Here is a 19,941-nt window from a genome sequence, read left to right as displayed (position 1 = left end):
TATATATATATATATATTTCTCTATCGTCCTAAGTGGATGCTGGGGTTCCTGAAAGGACCATGGGGAATAGCGGCTCCGCAGGAGACAGGGCACAAAAAAGTAAAGCTTTTACCAGATCAGGTGGTGTGCACTGGCTCCTCCCCCTATGACCCTCCTCCAGACTCCAGTTAGATTTTGTGCCCGAACGAGAAGGGTGCAATCTAGGTGGCTCTCCTAAAGAGCTGCTTAGAGAAAGTTTAGCTTAGGTTTTTTACTTTACAGTGAGTCCTGCTGGCAACAGGATCACTGCAACGAGGGACTTAGGGGAGAAGTAGTGAACTCACCTGCGTGCAGAGTGGATTTGCTGCTTGGCTACTGGACACTAGCTCCAGAGGGACGATCACAGGTACAGCCTGGATGGTCACCGGAGCCGCGCCGCCGGCCCCCTTGCAGACGCTGAAGAGAGAAGAGGTCCAAAATCGGCGGCTGAAGACTCCTGAGTCTTCATAAAGGTAGCGCACAGCACTGCAGCTGTGCGCCATTTTCCTCTCAGCACACTTCACACAACAGTCACTGAGGGTGCAGAGCGCTGGGGGGGGCGCTCTGAGAGGCAAATAAAAACCTTATTAGAGGCAAAAAATACCTCACATATAGCCCACAGAGGCTATATGGAGATATTTAACCCCTGCCTAACTTCAAAAATAGCGGGAGACGAGCCCGCCGAAAAAGGGGCGGGGCCTATCTCCTCAGCACACAGCGCCATTTTCTCTCACAGAAAAGCTGGAGAGAAGGCTCCCAGGCTCTCCCCTGCACTGCACTACAGAAACAGGGTTAAAACAGAGAGGGGGGGCACTGATTTTGGCGATATTGTATATATATAAAAGATGCTATAAGGGAGAAACACTTATATAAGGTTGTCCCTATAAAATTATAGCGTTTTTGGTGTGTGCTGGCAGACTCTCCCTCTGTCTCCCCAAAGGGCTAGTGGGTCCTGTCCTCTGTCAGAGCATTCCCGGTGTGTGTGCTGTGTGTCGGTACGTGTGTGTCGACATGTATGAGGACGATGTTGGTGAGGAGGCGGAGAAATTGCCTGTAATGGTGATGTCACTCTCTAGGGAGTCGACACCGGAATGGATGGCTTATTTAGAGAATTACGTGAGAATGTCAACACGCTGCAAGGTCGGTTGACGACATGAGACGGCCGACAGTCTATTAGGACCGGTCCAGGCGTCTCAGAAACACCGTCAGGGGTTTTAAAAACGCCCATTTACCTCAGTCGGTCGACACAGACACAGACACGGACACTGAATACAGTGTCGACGGTGAATAAACAAACGTATTTCTCATTAGGGCCACACGTTAAGGGCAATGAAGGAGGTGTTACGTGTTTCTGATACTACAAGTACCACAAGAAAGGGTATTATGTGGGAGTGAAAAAACTACCTGTAGTTTTTCCTGAATCAGATAAAATAAAATGAAGTGTGTGATGATGCGTAGGGTTACCCCGATAGCAAATATTGGCGTTATACCCTTTCCCGCCAGAAATTAGGGTACGTTGGGAAACACCCCTTAGGGTGATAAGGCGCTCACACGCTTATCAAGTGGCGTTACCGTCTCCAGATACGGCCGCCCTCAAGGAGCCAGCTGATAGGAAGCTGGAAAAATATCCTAAAAAGTATATACACACATACGGTGGTTATACTGCGACCAGCGATCGCCATCAGCCTGGAGATGCAGTGCTGGGTTGGCTTGGTCGGATTCCCTGACTGAAAATATTTTATTCATGTAGAGCATTTAATAGGATGCATTCTATATATATGTATGTGAGATGCACAGAGGGATATTTGCTCTCTGGCATCAAGATAAGTGCGTGGTCCATATCTCCCAGAAGATGTCAGGGACACGACAGTGGTCAGGTGATACAGATCCCATACGGCAGATGGAAGTATTGCTGTATAAAGGGAAGGAGTTATTTGGGGGTCGGTCCATCGGACCTGGGGACCACAGCAACAGCTGGGAAATCCAACCTTTTTTACCCCAAGTTACATCTCAGCTAAAAAAGACACCGTCTTTTCAGCCTCAATCTTTCCTTTCCCATGAGGGCATGCAGGCAAAAGGCCAGTCATATCTGCCCAGACATAGAGGTAAGGGAAGTAGACTGCAGCAGGCAGCCCTTTCCCAGGAAAAGAAGCCCTCCACCGCGTCTGCCAAGTCCTCAGCATGACGCTGGGGCCGTGCAAGCGGACTCAAGGTGGGGGGGTAGTCTCAAGAGTCTCAGGGCGCAGTGGGATCACTCGCAAGTTGACCCCTAGATCGTACGAGTATTATCCCAGGGGTAAAGATTGGAGAGTCGAGACATCTTCTCCTCGCAGGTTCCTGAAGTCTGCTTTACCAACGGCTCCCTCCGACAGGGAGGCAGCATTGGAAACAATTCACAAGCTGTATATCCAGCAGGTGATAATCAAAGTACCCCTCCTACGACAAGGAAAAGGGTATTATTTTTCCACACTATATTGTGGTACTGAAGCCAGACGGCTTGGTGACACATAGTCTAAATCTAAAATGTTTTGAACACTTACATAAAAGGTTCAAATCGAGATAAAGTCACTCAGAGCAGTGATAGCGAACCGGAAAAAAGGGGACTATATGGTGTCCCTGGACATCAAGGATTACCTCCATGTCCAAATTTTGTCCTTCTCATCAAGGGTACCTCTGGTTCGTGGTACAGAACTGTCAATATCAGTTTCAGACGATGCCGTTTGAATTATCCACGGCACCCCGGGCCTTTTTACCAAGGTAATGGCCGAAAAGATGTTTCTTCAAAGAAAAAAGGCATCTAAATTATCCCTTACTTGCACGACCTAAAAAGGGCAAGTTCCAGAGAACAGTTGGAGGTCGGAAGAGCACTATCTAAAGTAGTTCTTCGACGGCACGACTGGATTCTAAATATTCCAAGAATCGCAGCTGTTTTCCGACGATACGTCTGCTGTTCCTAGGGATGATTCTGGACACGGTTCAGAAAAAGGTTTTTCTTCCCGAGGAAAAAGCCAAGGAGTTATCCGACCTGTCAGGAACCTCCTAAAACCAGGAAAGGTGTCTGTACATCAATGCACAAGAGTCCTGGGAAAAATGGTGGCTTTTTACGAAGCAATTCCATTCGGCAGATTCCATGCAAGAATTTTCCAAAGGGATCTGTTGGACAAATGGTCAGGGTCGCATCCTCAGATGCACCTGCGAATAACCCTGTCGCCAAGGACAAGGGTATATCTTCTGTGGTGGTTGCAAAAGGCTCATCTATTGGAGGGCCGCAGATTCGGCATACAGGATTTGATCCTGGTGACCACGGACGCCAGCCTGAGAGGTTGGGGAGCAGTCACACAAGGAAGAAACTTCCAGGGGGTATGGACGAACCTGGAAAAGTCTCTTCACATAAACATTCTGGTACTAAGAGCAATCTAAAATGCTCTAAGCCAGGCGGAACCACTCCTGCAAGGAAAACCGGTGTTGATTCAGTCGGACAACATCACGGCGGTCGCCCATGTAAACAGACAGGGCGGCACAAGAAGCAGGAGTGCAATGGCAGAAGCTGCCAAGATTCTTCGCTGGGCGGAGACTCACGTAATAGCACTGTCAGCAGTGTTCTTCCCGGGCGTGGACAACTGGGAAGCAGACTTCCTCAGCAGACACGATATTCACCCGGGAGAGGGGGGTCTTCATCCAGAAGTCTTCCACATGCTAATAAACTGTTGGGAAAGACCAATGGTAGACATGATGGCGTCTCGCCTCAACAAGAAACTGGACAAATATTGCGCCAGGTCAAGAGATCCACAGGCAATAGCTGTGGACGCACTGGTAACACCTTGGGTGTACAAATCAGTATATGTGTTTCCTCCTCTGCCTCTCATACCAAAGGTATTGAAGATTATACGGTGAAGAGGAGTAAGAACAATACTAGTGGCTCCGGATTGGCCAAGAAGGACTTGGTACCCGGAACTTCAAGAGTTGGTCACGGACGACCCGTGCCCTCTACTTCTGAGAAGGGACCTGCTACAACAGGGTCCCTGTCTCTTTCAAGACTTACCGCGGCTGCGTTTGACGGCATGGCGGTTGAACGCCAGATCCTAAAAGGGAAAGGCATTCCAGAAGAAGTCATTCCTACCTTGATTAAGGCAAGGAAGGAAGTCACCGCGAAACATTATCACCGCATTTGGCGAAAATATGTCGCGTGGTGCGAGGATCGGAGTGTTCCGACGGAGGAATTTCAACTGGGTCGTTTCCTACAATTCCTACAATCAGGATTGTCTATGGGTCTCAAATTGAGATCTATTAAGGTTCAAATTTCGGCCCTGTCAATATTCTTCCAAAAAGAATTGGCCTCAGTTCCTGAGGTACAGACTTTTGTTAAAGGAGTACTGCATATACAGCCTCCTGTGGTGCCTCCGGTGGCACCGTGGGATCTAAATGTAGTTTTAGATTTCCTCAAATCCCATTGGTTTGAACCATTGAAAAAGGTGGATTTTAAATATCTCACATGGAAAGTGACTATGTTACTGGCCCTGGCTTCCGCCAGGAAAGTATCTGAATTGGCGGCTTTATCTTATAAAAGCCCTTATCTAATCTTCCATTCGGATAGGGCAGAACTGAGGACTCGTCCGCATTTTCTCCCTAAGGTGGTATCAGCGTTTCACCTGAACCAACCTATTGTGGTGCCTGCGGCCACTGGCGACTTGGAGGACTCCAAGTTGTTGGACGTTGTCAGAGCCTTAAAAATATACATTTTCAAGGACGGCTGAAGTCAGAAAATCTGACTCGCTGTTGATACTATATGCACCCAACAAGTTGGGTGCCCCTGCTTCTAAGCAGACGATTGCTCGTTGGATTTGTAACACAATTCAACTTGCTCATTCTGTGGCAGGCCTGCCACAGCCTAAATCTGTTAAGGCCCATTCCACAAGGAAGGTGGGCTCATCTTGGGCGGCTGCCCGAGGGGTCTCGGCATTACAATTCTGCCGAGCAGCTACGTGGTCGGGGGAAAACACGTTTGTAAAATTCTACAAATTTGATACCCTGGCAAAAGAGGACTTGGAATTCTCTCATTCGGTGCTGCAGAGTCATCCGCACTCTCCCGCCCGTTTGGGAGCTTTGGTATAATCCCCATGGTCCTTTCAGGAACCCCAGCATCCACTTAGGACGATAGAGAAAATAAGAATTTACTTACCGATAATTCTATTTCTCGGAGTCCGTAGTGGATGCTGGGCGCCCATCCCAAGTGCGGATTATCTGCAATACTGTACATAGTTATTGTTAACAAATTCGGGTTATATTGTTACGGAGCCATCTTTAAGAGGCTCTTTCTGTTATCATACTGTTAACTGGGTTTAGATCACAAGTTGTACGGTGTGATTGGTGTGGCTGGTATGAGTCTTACCCGGGATTCAAATTGCCTCCCTTATTGTGTACGCTCGTCCGGGCACAGTACCTAACTGGAGTCTGGAGGAGGGTCATAGGGGGAGGAGCCAGTGCACACCACCTGATCTGGTAAAAGCTTTACTTTTTTGTGCCCTGTCTCCTGCGGAGCCGCTATTCCCCATGGTCCTTTCAGGAACCCCAGCATCCACTACGGACTCCGAGAAATAGAATTATCGGTAAGTAAATTCTTATTATATATATATATATAAAAACATACACACATATTGTATATGCAGAAATACCACTGAACTTTCAGTACTTACCATGATTTAAGTTGAATAAACTGAATGATCCTCCATTGTAATTTTGGGATAAAGGATGCGGTATAGTGTGTAAGTGCAATCACTGTATATACACACACACACACACACACACACACATTATATATATATATATATATATATATATATATATATATATATATATATATATATATAAAAACATACACACATATTGTATATGCAGAAATACCACTGAACTTTCAGTACTTACCATGATTAAAGTTGAATAAACTGAAATGTTGACTTGCACATTAGTGGTCATCACCAGGATATATTGTTACACTAGTAAGTCCTGAGAGTGCCACAGTATTTCTGCTTATATAACCTGTCATCCCACTAAGGGCACCCGGGCAATTGTGCACTATTTTGGAGAGAGTGCCAGCCAGAGGTAGAGAGAGATAGATAGATATAGATATTATATTACACACACACACACACACACACACACACACACACACACATACAGGGCAGTAGAGAGTCTGGCTGGGCCCAGGTACTTTTCAGGGGCCGTGGCCTAATCACAGGAGGCGTGGTCATGCACCCTTTTAAAAAATACCTAAAAAATTGTATTTTAAGCACCACCATTGCCAGACTCCAGCCCAGCAGTCAGCAGCACGTGCTGAGCTTAGGAGAAGAGCTGTAGCTGATGCTGCCAGTTAAGGAAGAGGAAGCCCAAGGCCCCCACTGGGCCCCTTAATCAGACCTGGGCCCGGGTAATTTGTACCCTCTCCCCCCCTCTCTAGGCACCACTGACATGCCCACATAGCTCTGGCCCCACCCACACAGCACTGGCGACACCCACACAGCACTAGTCGCACCTCCTCTGCATCTCACAATTAGAGATGAGCGGGTTCGGTTCTCAGAGAACCGAACCCTACCGGACTTTGCCTTCCGAGTCCGGATCCGAGCCAGGCTCGGGTTTTCCCGCCTGACTCGGAAACCCGAACGAGGCAAAATGTCATCATCCCACTGTCGGATTCTCGCGGGATTTGGATTCCATATAAGGAGCCGCGTGTCGCGGCCATTTTCACTCCAGTCTCGGAGAGTGTATTGAGAGGACGTGTACTCAGTGTTTAGTGTCTGTGTGGGGACGGGAAAGAGAGGTGGCGAGTCTTGTGCTGTCCAGTCCAGTGTAGTCAGTGTATTGTGCTGCATCAGTCCAGCCAGTCACAGTGTTGGTGTTCTCTGCTGCCATATATCCAGTGTAGCTGTATAAAGTGGTGCTGTGTTGTGCAGACCAGTCCAGTCCAGTGTAGTCAGTGTATTGTGCTGCATCAGTCCAGGCAGTCACAGTGTTGGTGTTCCCTGCTGCCATATATCCAGTATAAATGTATAAAGTGGTGCTGTGTTGTGCAGACCAGTGGTAGTGTCCTGTCCATCAGTCATTCAAGTGACGATATACGCTGCTGCTATATGTCCAATACTGCCGTATAATAATTATAACAACAAACACAAGTCCCTTACAGTGTTGCTGTGTTTGTGCTGCATCAGACCAGTGGTAGTGTCCTGTCTCATCAGTCATTCCAGTGACGATATACGCTGCTGCCATATGTCCACTGCTACAGTATTATAATAATTAGAACAACAACCACAAGTCCCTTACAGTGTTGTTGTGTTGTGCTGCATCAGACCAGTGGTAGTGTCCTGTCCATCAGTCATTCCAGTGACGAGGCAGTCACATTGATATACGCTGCTGCTATATGTCCACTGCTACAGTATTATAATAATTAGAACAACAACCACAAGTCTCTCACAGTGTTGTTGTGTTGTGTTGTGTTGCATCAGACCAGTGGTAGTGTCTTGGCCATCAGCCATCAGTCATTCCTGTGCCGCATATTGTGTTATATAACTCCAAAAAAATAATGGAGAACAAAAATTTGGAGGATAAAATAGGGAAAGATCAAGAACCACTTCCTCCTAGTGCTGAAGCTGCTGCCACTAGCCATGACATAGACAATGAAATGCCATCAACGTCATCTGCCAAGGCCGATGCCCAATGTGATAGTAGAGGGCATGTAAAATCCAAAAAGCCAAAGTTCAGTAAAAAGACCCAAAAAAAGAATTTAAATGGTCTGAGGAGAAACGTAAGCTTGCCAATATGCCATTTACATCATGGAGTGGCAAGGAACGGCTGAGGTCCTGGCCTAATCATGACTAGTGGTTCAGCTTCACATGACGATGGAAGCCCTCATAACTGAGGCCTTGACACTTAGACGTGCGCCCGGTATCCGCCATTAGTGCAGTGGGATTTGGACAATTGATGGAGGTATTGTGTCCCCGGTAACAAGTCCCATCTAGATTCCACTTCACTAGGTAGGCGATAGCGAGATTTTGCCATTTAATTCCAGTGATTTGGCCAATTAATTTCAGTAATTTATAATGATTAATTACAGTGATCTTGCCAATTTAATTCCAGTGATTTGTACATATAATTCCAGTTGGAATTGTTTGTGTCGCTTGGCTTAGTCATACAGCTACCTCATTGCACCTCTTTGACATCTTTGCATGAGGTGCTGTTTGGGGCCTAGTTTTTGAAAAGTGCCATCCTGTGTGACACTGCCGTATGAGTCCAGGGGTACTGCCGTAAAAGTCCACCAATTGCAGAATTTTTTTTAAAGTGACTGGAGCGTGCTGGAGATGCTGTCAGTGGACCAAACAATTGCGTCCCACTATCGACATTCAGCCACTGCATGACACTACTAGATGGGCCAGGTGGTTGTGTCGCTTAGTTTAGTCATACAGCAACCTCGGTGAACCTTTTTTTCTTCTTCGCATCATGTGCTGTTAGGGGCCTTTTTTTTATATCTGCCCTCCTGTCTGCCACTGCAGTGCCACGCCTGGATGGGCCACTTGTTTGTGTCGCTTGGCTTAGTCATACAACTACCTCATTGCAATTCTTTTTCTTCTTTGCATGATGTGCTGTTTGGGGCATATTTTTTATATCTGCCATCCTGTCTGCCACTGCAGTGCCACTCCTAGATGGGCCAGGTGTTTGTGTTGTCTACTTGTGTTGCTTAGCTTAGTCATCCAGCAACCTCGGTGCAACCTTTTGGCCTAAAAACAATATTGTGAGGTGTTCAGAGTAGACTGGAAATGAGTGGAAATGAATGTTATTGAGGTGAATAATACCGTAGGAGCAAAATTACCCCCAAATTCCCGTGATTTTAGCTGTTTTTATGTTTTTTTCAAAAATCATCCAGATCAAAAACCAAAACACAAAAGGGTGGTTTTGGCAAAACCAAGCCAAAACCAAAACACGAAAGTGGAATTAGAACCAAAAACAAAACACAAAACACGAAAAATGCCCGCTGCACATCTCTACTCAAAATAGGCCCTTGATCATTTTCTGCCCCAGGCCCATGTGGCCCTGAATTCGGCCCTGTCCACTATCCTCTGACTGCTAACTCATCTCCAAATCGCTCATCTGCCCTGACAGTAACGGCAAAAATCCCTTAAAGCGTTGTTCAAGTTGTTTATGCAGAGTTTGTATTTTTTTCTGTTCCGGAAAAGACCTATTTTTGAAAATGAGATCGGAAAATGTGTGTGGTTGTAACTGTGGGTTTACTTCTGCGCATTTGTGAGTACTTCATCGCCTCTGTGAAAGGCAGGTGACTTACATTATGCAGACGGGTTCAGTGACAGATCGAGAGGGGGGGGTGTCTGAGAGAGAGAAAGAGAAAAGTTAGAAAAGAAAGACTAAGACAAGGAGGGGGGCAGACACATCAAACAGATTCAGTTGATCAAACAGAAAGTTGAATTTCATGAGAAATTGAGAGCAAGTTGTAAAGACGATAAAGGACCACAGAAAATATTGCTATAGATTGGAAAAAAAAAAAAAATACGGAAGTTTCCCCAGGACAGGATATTCTTGCTTGTAGTAGACAATGAAGCCACGGATCCTGCAGTCTATTCTGGTGGCTGGGCTGTTTTTTGGTGAGTATATAAAATGAAGTGACTTGTTGAGGTCTAGAATACTGTTACCTATCAAAGGGAGGATATAGAAAAAAAAAATCAATATTTTTTATATATCATAGACACAGGTATGTACATGTAATGGTCACAATTTAAACGTGTTGGGGAGTTGATTACTGAGTTTAGTGACATCTATTGGGAAATATATATTTTTTTTTACATGTGGAAGATTTACGGACATACAGTATACAGTATAAGTGTGCACGTCTTGTACTAATAACCTGCAGATTATTAATTTACCGTTCTCGATATAGTTTTCTTATTGCTAGGATCATACGTATTTACAGCATAGTTCTATTTTATAGACCATCTCTTCATTAGAAAGTCATAAAACTGAATTTACTTTAACCTTACATACTTCCTGAACAGCTGCATGTACTATATTCTTTTTTGTTTTTGCATATCATTTCTTAGAAATACTCAGAACTACTTTGAATAAGAATCCCACGGAAATGAAAGACACTAGTGGGGGTTTTCAATTGTTTGAAAAGTCCATTGGGTGTCTGTTTTTTCCTATCTAATAGACAGGGGAAAAAACAGACACCCAACCAACTTTTCAAACAATTGAATTCCCCCCTAGGACTGTTCATAAATAATCAAAAAATACTTAAAAACTCTTTCATTTAAATAAATATACAAGCAAACAACACAAAACAGTTGAGAACAGAATAACAGAACAAGAGAAGTACAAAATATGCATGTAAAGCATTTTGTTATATTTAGCAGGCAAATATTTAAGTTCAGTCCCATGAACTATATATATATATATATATATATATATATATATATATATATATATATATATATATATATATATATATATATATATATATATAATATAAGAAAAGGGGGTGTCTTAAGAGAGCTTAATCAAGGTATTATCTTCTAGGATTTGACCACAGATCACTTAAAAAAAATCCAATTTATTTGTATACAGGTGTTAGACAGTGAATCACATTGAATAAAAAATGGCTGACATATTTAAAATACAGACATCAGATATAAAACAATATAATGCGGACAGTTTGTTAATCCGAAGATGCTCTCTTAATTAATACATATCCGATGCTCTCATATCCGAACCAAAACCCTGGTTATGAGAGCATCAGATATGTATTTCTTTTATCTGCACTTTTGTACTCCATCTAACAGGGAGTACGCCTTGAGGTTGAGCTCCATACTTAGTGCTTTCATTAGGTCTACCCCAGTTTCCATATATATATATATATATATATATATATATATATATATATATATATATATATATATATATATATATATATATAAATTTATATATATATATAAATTTATATATATATACCTGAAGGCCTGTATAAAATGACCTATTATTAACTATCACATGCACAGAAGTAAACATGTCCCGCGTTTACCTGAACTGAAATAATGCAGGACTGTGGCCTATTAATTATATGAACCATTAACCAAAAGACTGAAACTCACAGTGATAAGGTGGATAGTAAGGTTTCATAGGATCCCTACCATATTGAATTGTGAGCTCAGCGATACATAAGCTACAGTCGGACTTCTATTTATGTCAGTTTGCAGCTATACATTAGTTTTTATTTGTTGTCACTATATGTAAATCTTATACCGTACTCTGGAATTTGTCTGTGGCCTGTACATGAATGATGCTAATAATTATCCAAATATTATCAACTATTTTGCGCCCTCATGGGATGTATATTTTTTTTTTACCAGTTAACGTCTATTAATTAAACTCATTCATGATGTCACAGAGCATCATACTGTACGTTACCAATTAATGGAAAACACGTAAGAAGAGAAGTAAAATGAATGATAAAATGATTTTCTTTAACTCATCCACCCTATTTAATGAAAGCTTCCCTGGTGAAAGTTAGCTTTTTGGCATGTAAATGACAGAGGGGTCTATTTACTAAAGCCTTGGAGTGAGATAAAGTGTATGGAAATAAAGTACCAGCCAATCAGCTCCTAACTGCCATGTTATCGGCTGGGTTTGAAAAAGGACAGGAGCTGGTTGGTTGGTACCTTATCTCTCTTCAAGGCTTAGTAAATAAACCCCAGTATCTCAGAGCTAACTTAAATGTTGTATCACAGTTAAATAAAAGGTCGGTGCCATTACCAATATAAAAATATTGGCCCTCATTCCGAGTCGTTCGCTCGGTAAATTTCATCGCATCGCAGTGATTTTCCGCTTAGTGCGCATGCGTAATGTCCGCACTGCGACTGCGCCAAGTAATTTTGCAATGAAGATAGTATTTTTACTCACAGCTTTTTCTTCGCTCCGGCGATCGTAATGTGATTGACAGGAAATGGGTGTTACTGGGCGGAAACAGGCCGTTTTATGGGCGTGTGGGAAAAAACGCGGGAGTGGCTGGAGAAACGGAGGAGTGTCTGGGCGAACGCTGGGAGTGTTTGTGACGTCAACCCAGGAACGACAAGCACTGAACTGATCGCAGATGCCGAGTAAGTCTGAAGCTACTCTGAAACTGCTAAGAAGTTTGTAATCGCAATATTGCGAATACATCGTTCGCAATTTTAAGAAGCTAAGATTCACTCCCAGTAGGCGGCGGCTTAGCGTGTGCAATACTGCTAAAATCGCCTTGCGAGCGAACAACTCGGAATGACCTCCATTGTCTTAACTTTACACTTATCTACAGGATATAACACACGCATGTGGTGGCTCTAGGGCCTTCCCATGAGGAAAACTTAAAATGTCACCATAAATAATGCTAAAAAAAATAGTTATCAAAGACAAATGTATATCTGCCTGTAGAAATGCGAATCTGCAAATCTCTGTGCTTATTTCCACAAGACATGTGCAGTTTGCAGACTCACAGGCTATTACATATGGGCCGGAGTCTTCAAGCTTCCAAAAAATGCTTTATTCATAGAATAACACAAACACAGCATTGTGGTTTTCATCCCCAGGTCCATTCAGCTTATAATGTGGCATTGAATGTAATTATAACGTAACATCTTTGTCTGTTTACAGATTTGTTATCTGCAGAAGATGATCAGTCAGGTAAGTCTCCCATGATGAATATCTCTCTATCTCTTAAGACCCATACACACTTGCCGATAAAATGAGCGACGTCGCTCTTTTTCCCCCTCCCTGAGCGACATCGCTCATTTTATCGCCAAGTGTGTATGCCGCCAGCGACAACCGATGCGCGGCCCCGCGGGTCGGCAGCAATCGTCGCTGTCGCCAGTGCATGCATGCAGGATCTGGACTGTCGTCCACGACCTGCATGTAGGGCTGGCGGAGGCGTGACGTCACTGAGCGATATGAGCGGTCATATCGCGCAGTGTGTAAAGTCAGCCGCCGACCGGCCGGCCCGGGAGGGGAAACATTAGACGGTGTACGGACCTTTAAGTTTCTTCTCAGTTTCCTATTCACTCCTCAGTGGTGTGCACAAATATGTCTGCATCTGAATTCTAGTTACAGCCATGAGCATTTACTTATATTACTTACAGGGCATAGGGGTCTATTTACTAAGCCTTGGAAATGATAAAATGGATGGAGATGAAGTACCAACCAATCGGCTCCTCTCATTCTTCAAACCCAGCCTGTAACATGGCAGTTAGGAGCTGATTGGCTGGTACTTTAAAAAAAATATTATTAGCCTTAGTTCACGTTATATCACACCGCAGAGCTGATAGTACATATTATGCAGCACAGTACCCCCAATTCACATTATGCCATACAGTGTCCCCAATTTATATTATGCCACACTATAGTGCCTCCACTTCATAGTGTGCCACATTATAGTGCCCCAGTTCATATAAAATACATTATAATGCCTTCCAGCATAACTAGATATATTGTACACCTCCCAGGGCAAAAGTTTGTAAGAGCCCCTATGTACTGTACCAACCAATAGTAAAAAATATGACACATGTAACTTTGATGGTGGCTCCTCTCAACTCTGGGCCCCATAGCAGCTGCACTCCCTGCACCTATGGTAGCTACACCCTTGTATATAACACATGTAACTGTGACAGGGAAGGTGGCCCCTCTCAGCTCTGGGCCCCATAGCAGCTGCACTCCCTGCACCTATGGTAGCTACACCCCTGTATATAACACATGTACCTGTGACAGGGAAGGTGGCCCCTCTCAGCTCTGGGCCCCATAGCAGCTGCACTCCCTGCACCTATGGTAGCTACACCCTTGTATATAACACATGCAACTGTGACAGGAAAGGTGGCCCCTCTCAGCTCTGGGCCCCATAGCAGCTGCACTCCCTGCACCTATGGTAGCTACACCCTGTATATAACACATGTATCTGTGACAGGGAAAGTGGCCCCTCTCAGCTCTGGGCCCCATAGCAGCTGCACTCCCTGCACCTATGGTAGCTACACCCATTGTATATAACACATGTATCTGTGACAGGGAAAGTGGCCCCTCTCAGCTCTGGGCCCCATAGCAGCTGCACTCCCTGCACCTATAGTAGCGACACCCCTGTATATAACACATGTACCTGTGACAGGGAAGGTGGCCCCTCTCAGCTCTGGGCCCCATAGCAGCTGCAACCCCTGCACCTATGGCAGCGACACCCTTGCATATAACACATGTAACTGTGAGAGGGAAGGTGTCCCAGGGCTGTTTCTAGGCAATTTGGCTCCCAGTGCGAGCATTAAATAAATGCGCTCCCCCCACCATGAACATTCAAAAATGTGTAGCCCCTCCCCATAGACATAAAAAAAATAGCGACGAAGGGGCGTGACCTCACTAGAATGGGCATGGTCTCGCTAAAACGAGCGTGGCCTCACAGGAAAACACGACCGTACACCCCAGTTTTTGACTCACAACAAAAGACCTTGGCCACCACTGGAAAAAATATACATATATTAAGCCCCACACAGTAATGCCCCTTGCACCATATTATGACCCTTGCACCATATTATGCCCTATTCCAGCGACAATCCTGTATACATAATACAAACATACAAGTCAGCTTTCTGTTTTTTAACTCCTCACTCTAATGTGGGGCACTTGTAGTTACTATAAGCTTTATTTTACATACAAGTATCTGTTATTAGGATTCCCGTTATCCAGATAGTAGTAACAATCCACAAAGTCAAGAAAAACCTGAAAAAATACAGAAAGGATGTCATAGATACATTTCAGATTTTTTTTAGGAATGGTGCACCAAAACACAAAAATGCCCTTACTGTATATACAGAAACAATCAGGTGCTAAGGGGGACATTTACTAAGCAGTGATAAGAGCGGAGAAGTGAGCCAGTGGAGAAATTTCCCCATCAACCAATCAGCAGCTCTGTATCATTTTATAGTATGCAAATTATAGATGTTACTTCAGTGCTGATTGGTTGCCATAGTCACTTCTCCACTGGCTCACTTCTCCGCTCTTATCACTGCTTAGTAAATGTACCCCTAAGTTTTCCACATAATTGATCCCTTACGTATTTATTAGCAAGCAACTTAAAGTAAGTTTATACAGTGGTGTATGTTGTACCGCTTTCACATCGCCAATGCTGGGTTCCACCCAGGAATTGGAAACGGTGGGATCCGGCATTGGACCCTACACGCTGCCATCCCGACCCGGCAATATGCTATCCGGGGGCGTGTACTGCGGCTTCATCGGGGGCGGAGGCAGCGCTGCAGATGCGCTCATCTCCTCGCCGCCTCTCCCTATGTAGTGAACGAGACCCGGGTCGCATCGACCCGGCAACCCGTTCACACTGCCACTGACCCGATATTCAACCCGGGAATAACCCTTCTTATAACCCGGGTTGAATTACCAGCTCAGGCGACACAGGTTTTCTGAAGGGACCCTTTCACACAGCACACTGACCCGTGTCGACCTGGCAATATACCAGGTCGATACCGGGTTATTTGTGCAACGTGAAAGCGGTATAAGTCATACACGTATAAATAACAGATGCTGAGAATTACTCCTCCTGTTCCATCAAGGGGGTAAATTTACTAAGATGGGAGTTCTATTTAAGATGGAATGTTGACCATAGCAATCAATTAGATTCTACATCTCATTTATCTAGCACCTTCTAGAAGATATTGATAATGTCGATATTATCTTAGACCGTAAAGCTATACCTCTAGATACACTTTTACAGAGGAGCCGCTATGGCTGCTTAGACTTAATACACACGCTACGTACTATGTACGCTATTTGCATACAGAGTCCCGTAAGGTGTACATACTTGGCGTACACACGCCGTGCTGAGTGTACAGAGTACGCTCAGCGCGCGCACACACATTTGATAACCTTTAAACCTTATTAGTGATACAATGCAATGATATGATTACACTTTAAACCCTTAGTAGCAAAGTACTGCAACAATGTTATACCTTAAACCTTAAGTAGCGCTGACGGTATAAAGTACCCGCTGTCACAACTGAGGGCCTGAGCTGACGGGAGGCAGCCTCAGTTGTAGGGGCTGAGATGTAACGGAACCTGGGAGGTTGTATCAGACCCCTAGACATGTAAGTAACATGTAGAATAACTGCCCGAAGGCGTGACCACGACAACCAGGATAAAAGTCAATGATGTTTATTATGACAAACTCCGTAACACAGCAGCAGTAAAAGGAAACATAAAAGTCAACAGAGGATAAATACAATTCCTGGGTACTACAGGGTGACAAGGGCCACAGGCACTGGTAGTGTGAGACAGTTCTTATAATCTTCTAGTTGGAAAGTCCTTACCAGGCCTGACTGTAGCAATGGAGAGAACCCAGGATCGTACCAGCTGATGTTCCAGGAAAGGCTGGGCTGCTGAAGGTAAAACGGCTGCTGTGGATACTGGCTGGAACCAGACTGTTGTTGGTACGGAGTGGATACTGGCTGGAACCAGTTAAATAATAAACGAACTTGAGAGCGATGAAATAATAATGAAGTTTGGAGTTTGAGAGCGGTGAAATAATAATACCGGTGGAGAGTGGTAAACTGCAGAAAGGACACCGGCCCTTTAAGAGAAGCTATACGCTGCTGGAAGCTGGGCTGGAAGCAGGTGATTGTTTGAGAGCGGTGAAATAATAATACCGGTGGAGAGTGGTAAGCTGCAGAAAGGACACCGGCCCTTTAAGAGAAGCTGTACACTGCTGGAAGCTGGAAGCAGGTGATTGTTGTAGCTGGAAACAGGTGAGTCCAGAATGGATCGGAGAGTCAGGCTACACCGCAGATGGAATGCTGGTGCGGGTCTCTATAGCAGAAGTCTGGAGACAGGAGCTGGAACCTGGAAGACAACCACAGGAGAGAGACAAACTGGAACTAGGTTAGACAACCAAAGCACTGACGCCTTCCTTGCTCAGGCACAGCTTACTTATACCTGCAGCAAGGAAGGGGTTGGCTAGGCAATTATGCAAATCAACAATACAGACAGCAGATTGGTGGAAATGCTCAGATGACAAAATCCAAGATGGCTGCGCCCATGCAGACACTTGGAGGGAAGTTTGGTTTGTAATCCATGTGAGAATTGAAACAGTAATGGCGACGCCGGCCACAGGAGACAGGAGACGCCAGACTGACAAGCGCACATTTAACCACGCGGGCACAGCGGAGGCCGCGGCTGATGAAATCACCACTCTGACATTCTGCATGTGGAAACTCAGGAACAGCGGGATCCGGACCTGGAACGCTGAGCCAGCCCTAGGAGGCATCTGAAGGGTAAGTAATGGCGTCCAGATACCCGGATCGTGACAGCACCCCCCCCTTTAGGAGTGGCCCCAGGACACTTCTTAGGCTTTAAAGGAAACTTTGCGTGGAAATTTCGGACCAAGGCAGGAGCATGGACGTCTGAGGCATTGGTCCAAGAGCGTTCTTCAGGACCATAGCCCTTCCAGTCAATGAGGTATTGTAACTGACCGTAACGGAAACGTGAGTCCAAAATCTTGGCCACCTCGTACTCGACTCCCCGTTGAGTCTGAACTGGAGGAAGTGCGGAATGAAACCGATTCAGGATCAGCGGTTTCAACAAAGAAACATGAAATGTCCTGGGTATTTTCAAGAAGGATGGTAACTGTAACCTGTAGGCAACAGGATTGATGACTTGTTCAATCTTGAAGGGTCCGATGTAGCGAGGTGCAAATTTCATGCTGGGAACTCTCAACCTCAAATTCTTCGTGGACAGCCACACACGATCACCCACCTTGAGAGCAGGAACCGCTCTACGCTTTCTATCGGCAAACTTCTTATACCTGAATGAGGCTTTAAGCAGGGCTGCGCGGACGTTCCTCCAGTTATTTGAAAACTGACGCAAGGTGACATCCACTGCTGGAACAGAAGTTGCGGGAAGCGGTTGGAATTCTGGAACTTTAGGGTGGAATCCATAATTAATGAAGAATGGTGTAGAAGAAGATGAGGAATGGTATTGATTGTTGTGGCTGAACTCGGCCCAAGGAAGGAGTTGAACCCAGTCATCTTGAGAGGAAGACACATATATACGGAGGAAGGCCTCCAAGTCCTGATTCACCCTCTCGGTTTGACCATTGGTCTGAGGATGGTAAGCTGTGGAAAACTTTAACTTGACTTGGAGGGCTTGACACAAACTTCGCCAAAATTTGGCTACAAATTGTACTCCACGATCCGAGATGATCTCTTCAGGAAGACCGTGAAGTCGGAAGATCTCTTGTAAAAACACTTGAGCCAACTTGGAAGCTGACGGAAGACCGGTGAGAGGGATGAAATGTGCCATCTTGGTGAACCGGTCAACTACCACCCAGATGGTATTAAACTTGTTGCAGATAGGTAGATCGGAAGCAAAGTCCATCGACAAATGGGTCCAAGGTCGACGGGGAACAGATAATGGAACCAGTTGCCCCGCAGGCGACTGGCGGGAGACTTTGTGTTGGGCACACTTTGGGCAGGAGGCAATAAATTCCATAACGTCCTTCTTCAGAGTTGGCCACCAGTAGGACCTAGAAATAAATTCAAGGGTTTTCTGAATGCCTGTATGTCCAGCAAAACGGGAAGCATGGGCCCAATGCACGAGCTTCTTCCTTAGAACTGGCTTAACAAAACTTTTCCCTGGTGGAGGCGTAGAGTCCATCCCTACCGTGGAGAATGCCAACGGATTAATAATAGGATGCTTGTCTGCAGACTCGGACTCATTTTCTTGCTCCCATGAGCGGGAAAGGGCATCGGCCTTACGATTCTGAGAACCCGGACAGAACTGGAGTTTAAAGTCAAACCTAGAGAAGAAAAGTGCCCATCTGGCCTGACGAGGATTCAGACATTGTGCGCCTTTGAGATATAAAAGATTTTTGTGGTCGGTAAGTATGGTGATTGAGTGGGAAGCTCCCTCCAACAGGTATCTCCACTCCTCCAGAGCGAGCTTGATGGCTAGCAACTCCTGATCGCCAATGGCATAGTTGCGCTCAGCTGGGGAAAACTTCCGGGAGAAGAAACTGCAAGGATGTAGATGTCCATCTTTGGCCCTCTGGGATAACACTGCTCCTACTCCAACGGAGGAGGCATCTACCTCTAAGATAAAAGGAGAGTCGGTGTCGGGCTGTTTCAGAACTGGTGCAGAGATGAACCGTTGCTTCAGAAGGTGAAAGGCCTGTGTAGCTTCCTCGGACCACTTGGACGGATTAGCACCTTTCTTGGTTAATGCAGTGACAGGCGCCACAATGGTGGAAAAGTCTCGTATAAATTTTCTATAATAATTGGCGAACCCTAAGAACGTCTGGACCCCTTTGAGGCTTAAGGGTATAGGCCAATTCTGGATTGCTTGGAGTTTCTCAGGATCCATCTCTAGTCCGGAACCGGACACAATGTAACCTAGAAACGGAATGGTTTTAACTTCAAACACACACTTCTCCAATTTACAATAGAGGTGATTGACACGGAGACGGGAAAGAACCTCTTTTACCCAGAAACGATGATCTTCGAGATTATTAGCAAAGATGAGGATGTCGTCTAGATAAACCACGACATGGCGGTACAAGATGTCCCTGAAAATCTCATTCACGAAGTGCTGGAAGACTGCTGGAGCGTTGCTCAATCCGAAGGGCATGACGAGGTACTCATAATGTCCGTCACGGGTGTTAAAGGCGGTCTTCCACTCGTCACCCTCACGGATTCGGATGAGATTATAGGCACCCCTCAAGTCCAGCTTTGTGAAAATAGTTGCACCACTAACTCTATCAAAGAGCTCGGTAATCAGGGGTAAAGGGTATCGGTTCTTGACGGTAATGTCGTTCAGACCTCTGTAGTCGATGCACGGACGCAGACCACCGTCTTTCTTCTTAAGGA

At 45.2% G+C, this 19,941-nt stretch overlaps 1 protein-coding gene across 1 annotated transcript in view; it reads left to right on the top strand.

Moving 5' to 3' along the window:
• Nucleotides 1–9,362: 9,362 nt before the first annotated feature.
• Nucleotides 9,363–19,941, top strand: part of LOC134965593 (T-cell surface glycoprotein CD3 epsilon chain) — a 66,092-nt gene continuing 55,513 nt past the window's right edge. Inside the window, exons 1-2 of the mRNA XM_063941946.1 lie at nt 9,363–9,663; nt 12,698–12,727. Of these exons, the coding sequence (XP_063798016.1) occupies nt 9,615–9,663; nt 12,698–12,727 (79 nt within the window). The 5' untranslated portion in view covers nt 9,363–9,614. The remainder of the gene's footprint in view (nt 9,664–12,697; nt 12,728–19,941) is intronic.

This window comes from Pseudophryne corroboree, chromosome 10 (assembly GCF_028390025.1).
Source record: "Pseudophryne corroboree isolate aPseCor3 chromosome 10, aPseCor3.hap2, whole genome shotgun sequence".
Classification (NCBI taxonomy): Eukaryota; Metazoa; Chordata; class Amphibia; order Anura; family Myobatrachidae; genus Pseudophryne; species Pseudophryne corroboree.
The sequence above is the reverse complement of the archived record's forward strand: the minus strand, read 5'-3'. Positions and strand labels throughout refer to the sequence as shown.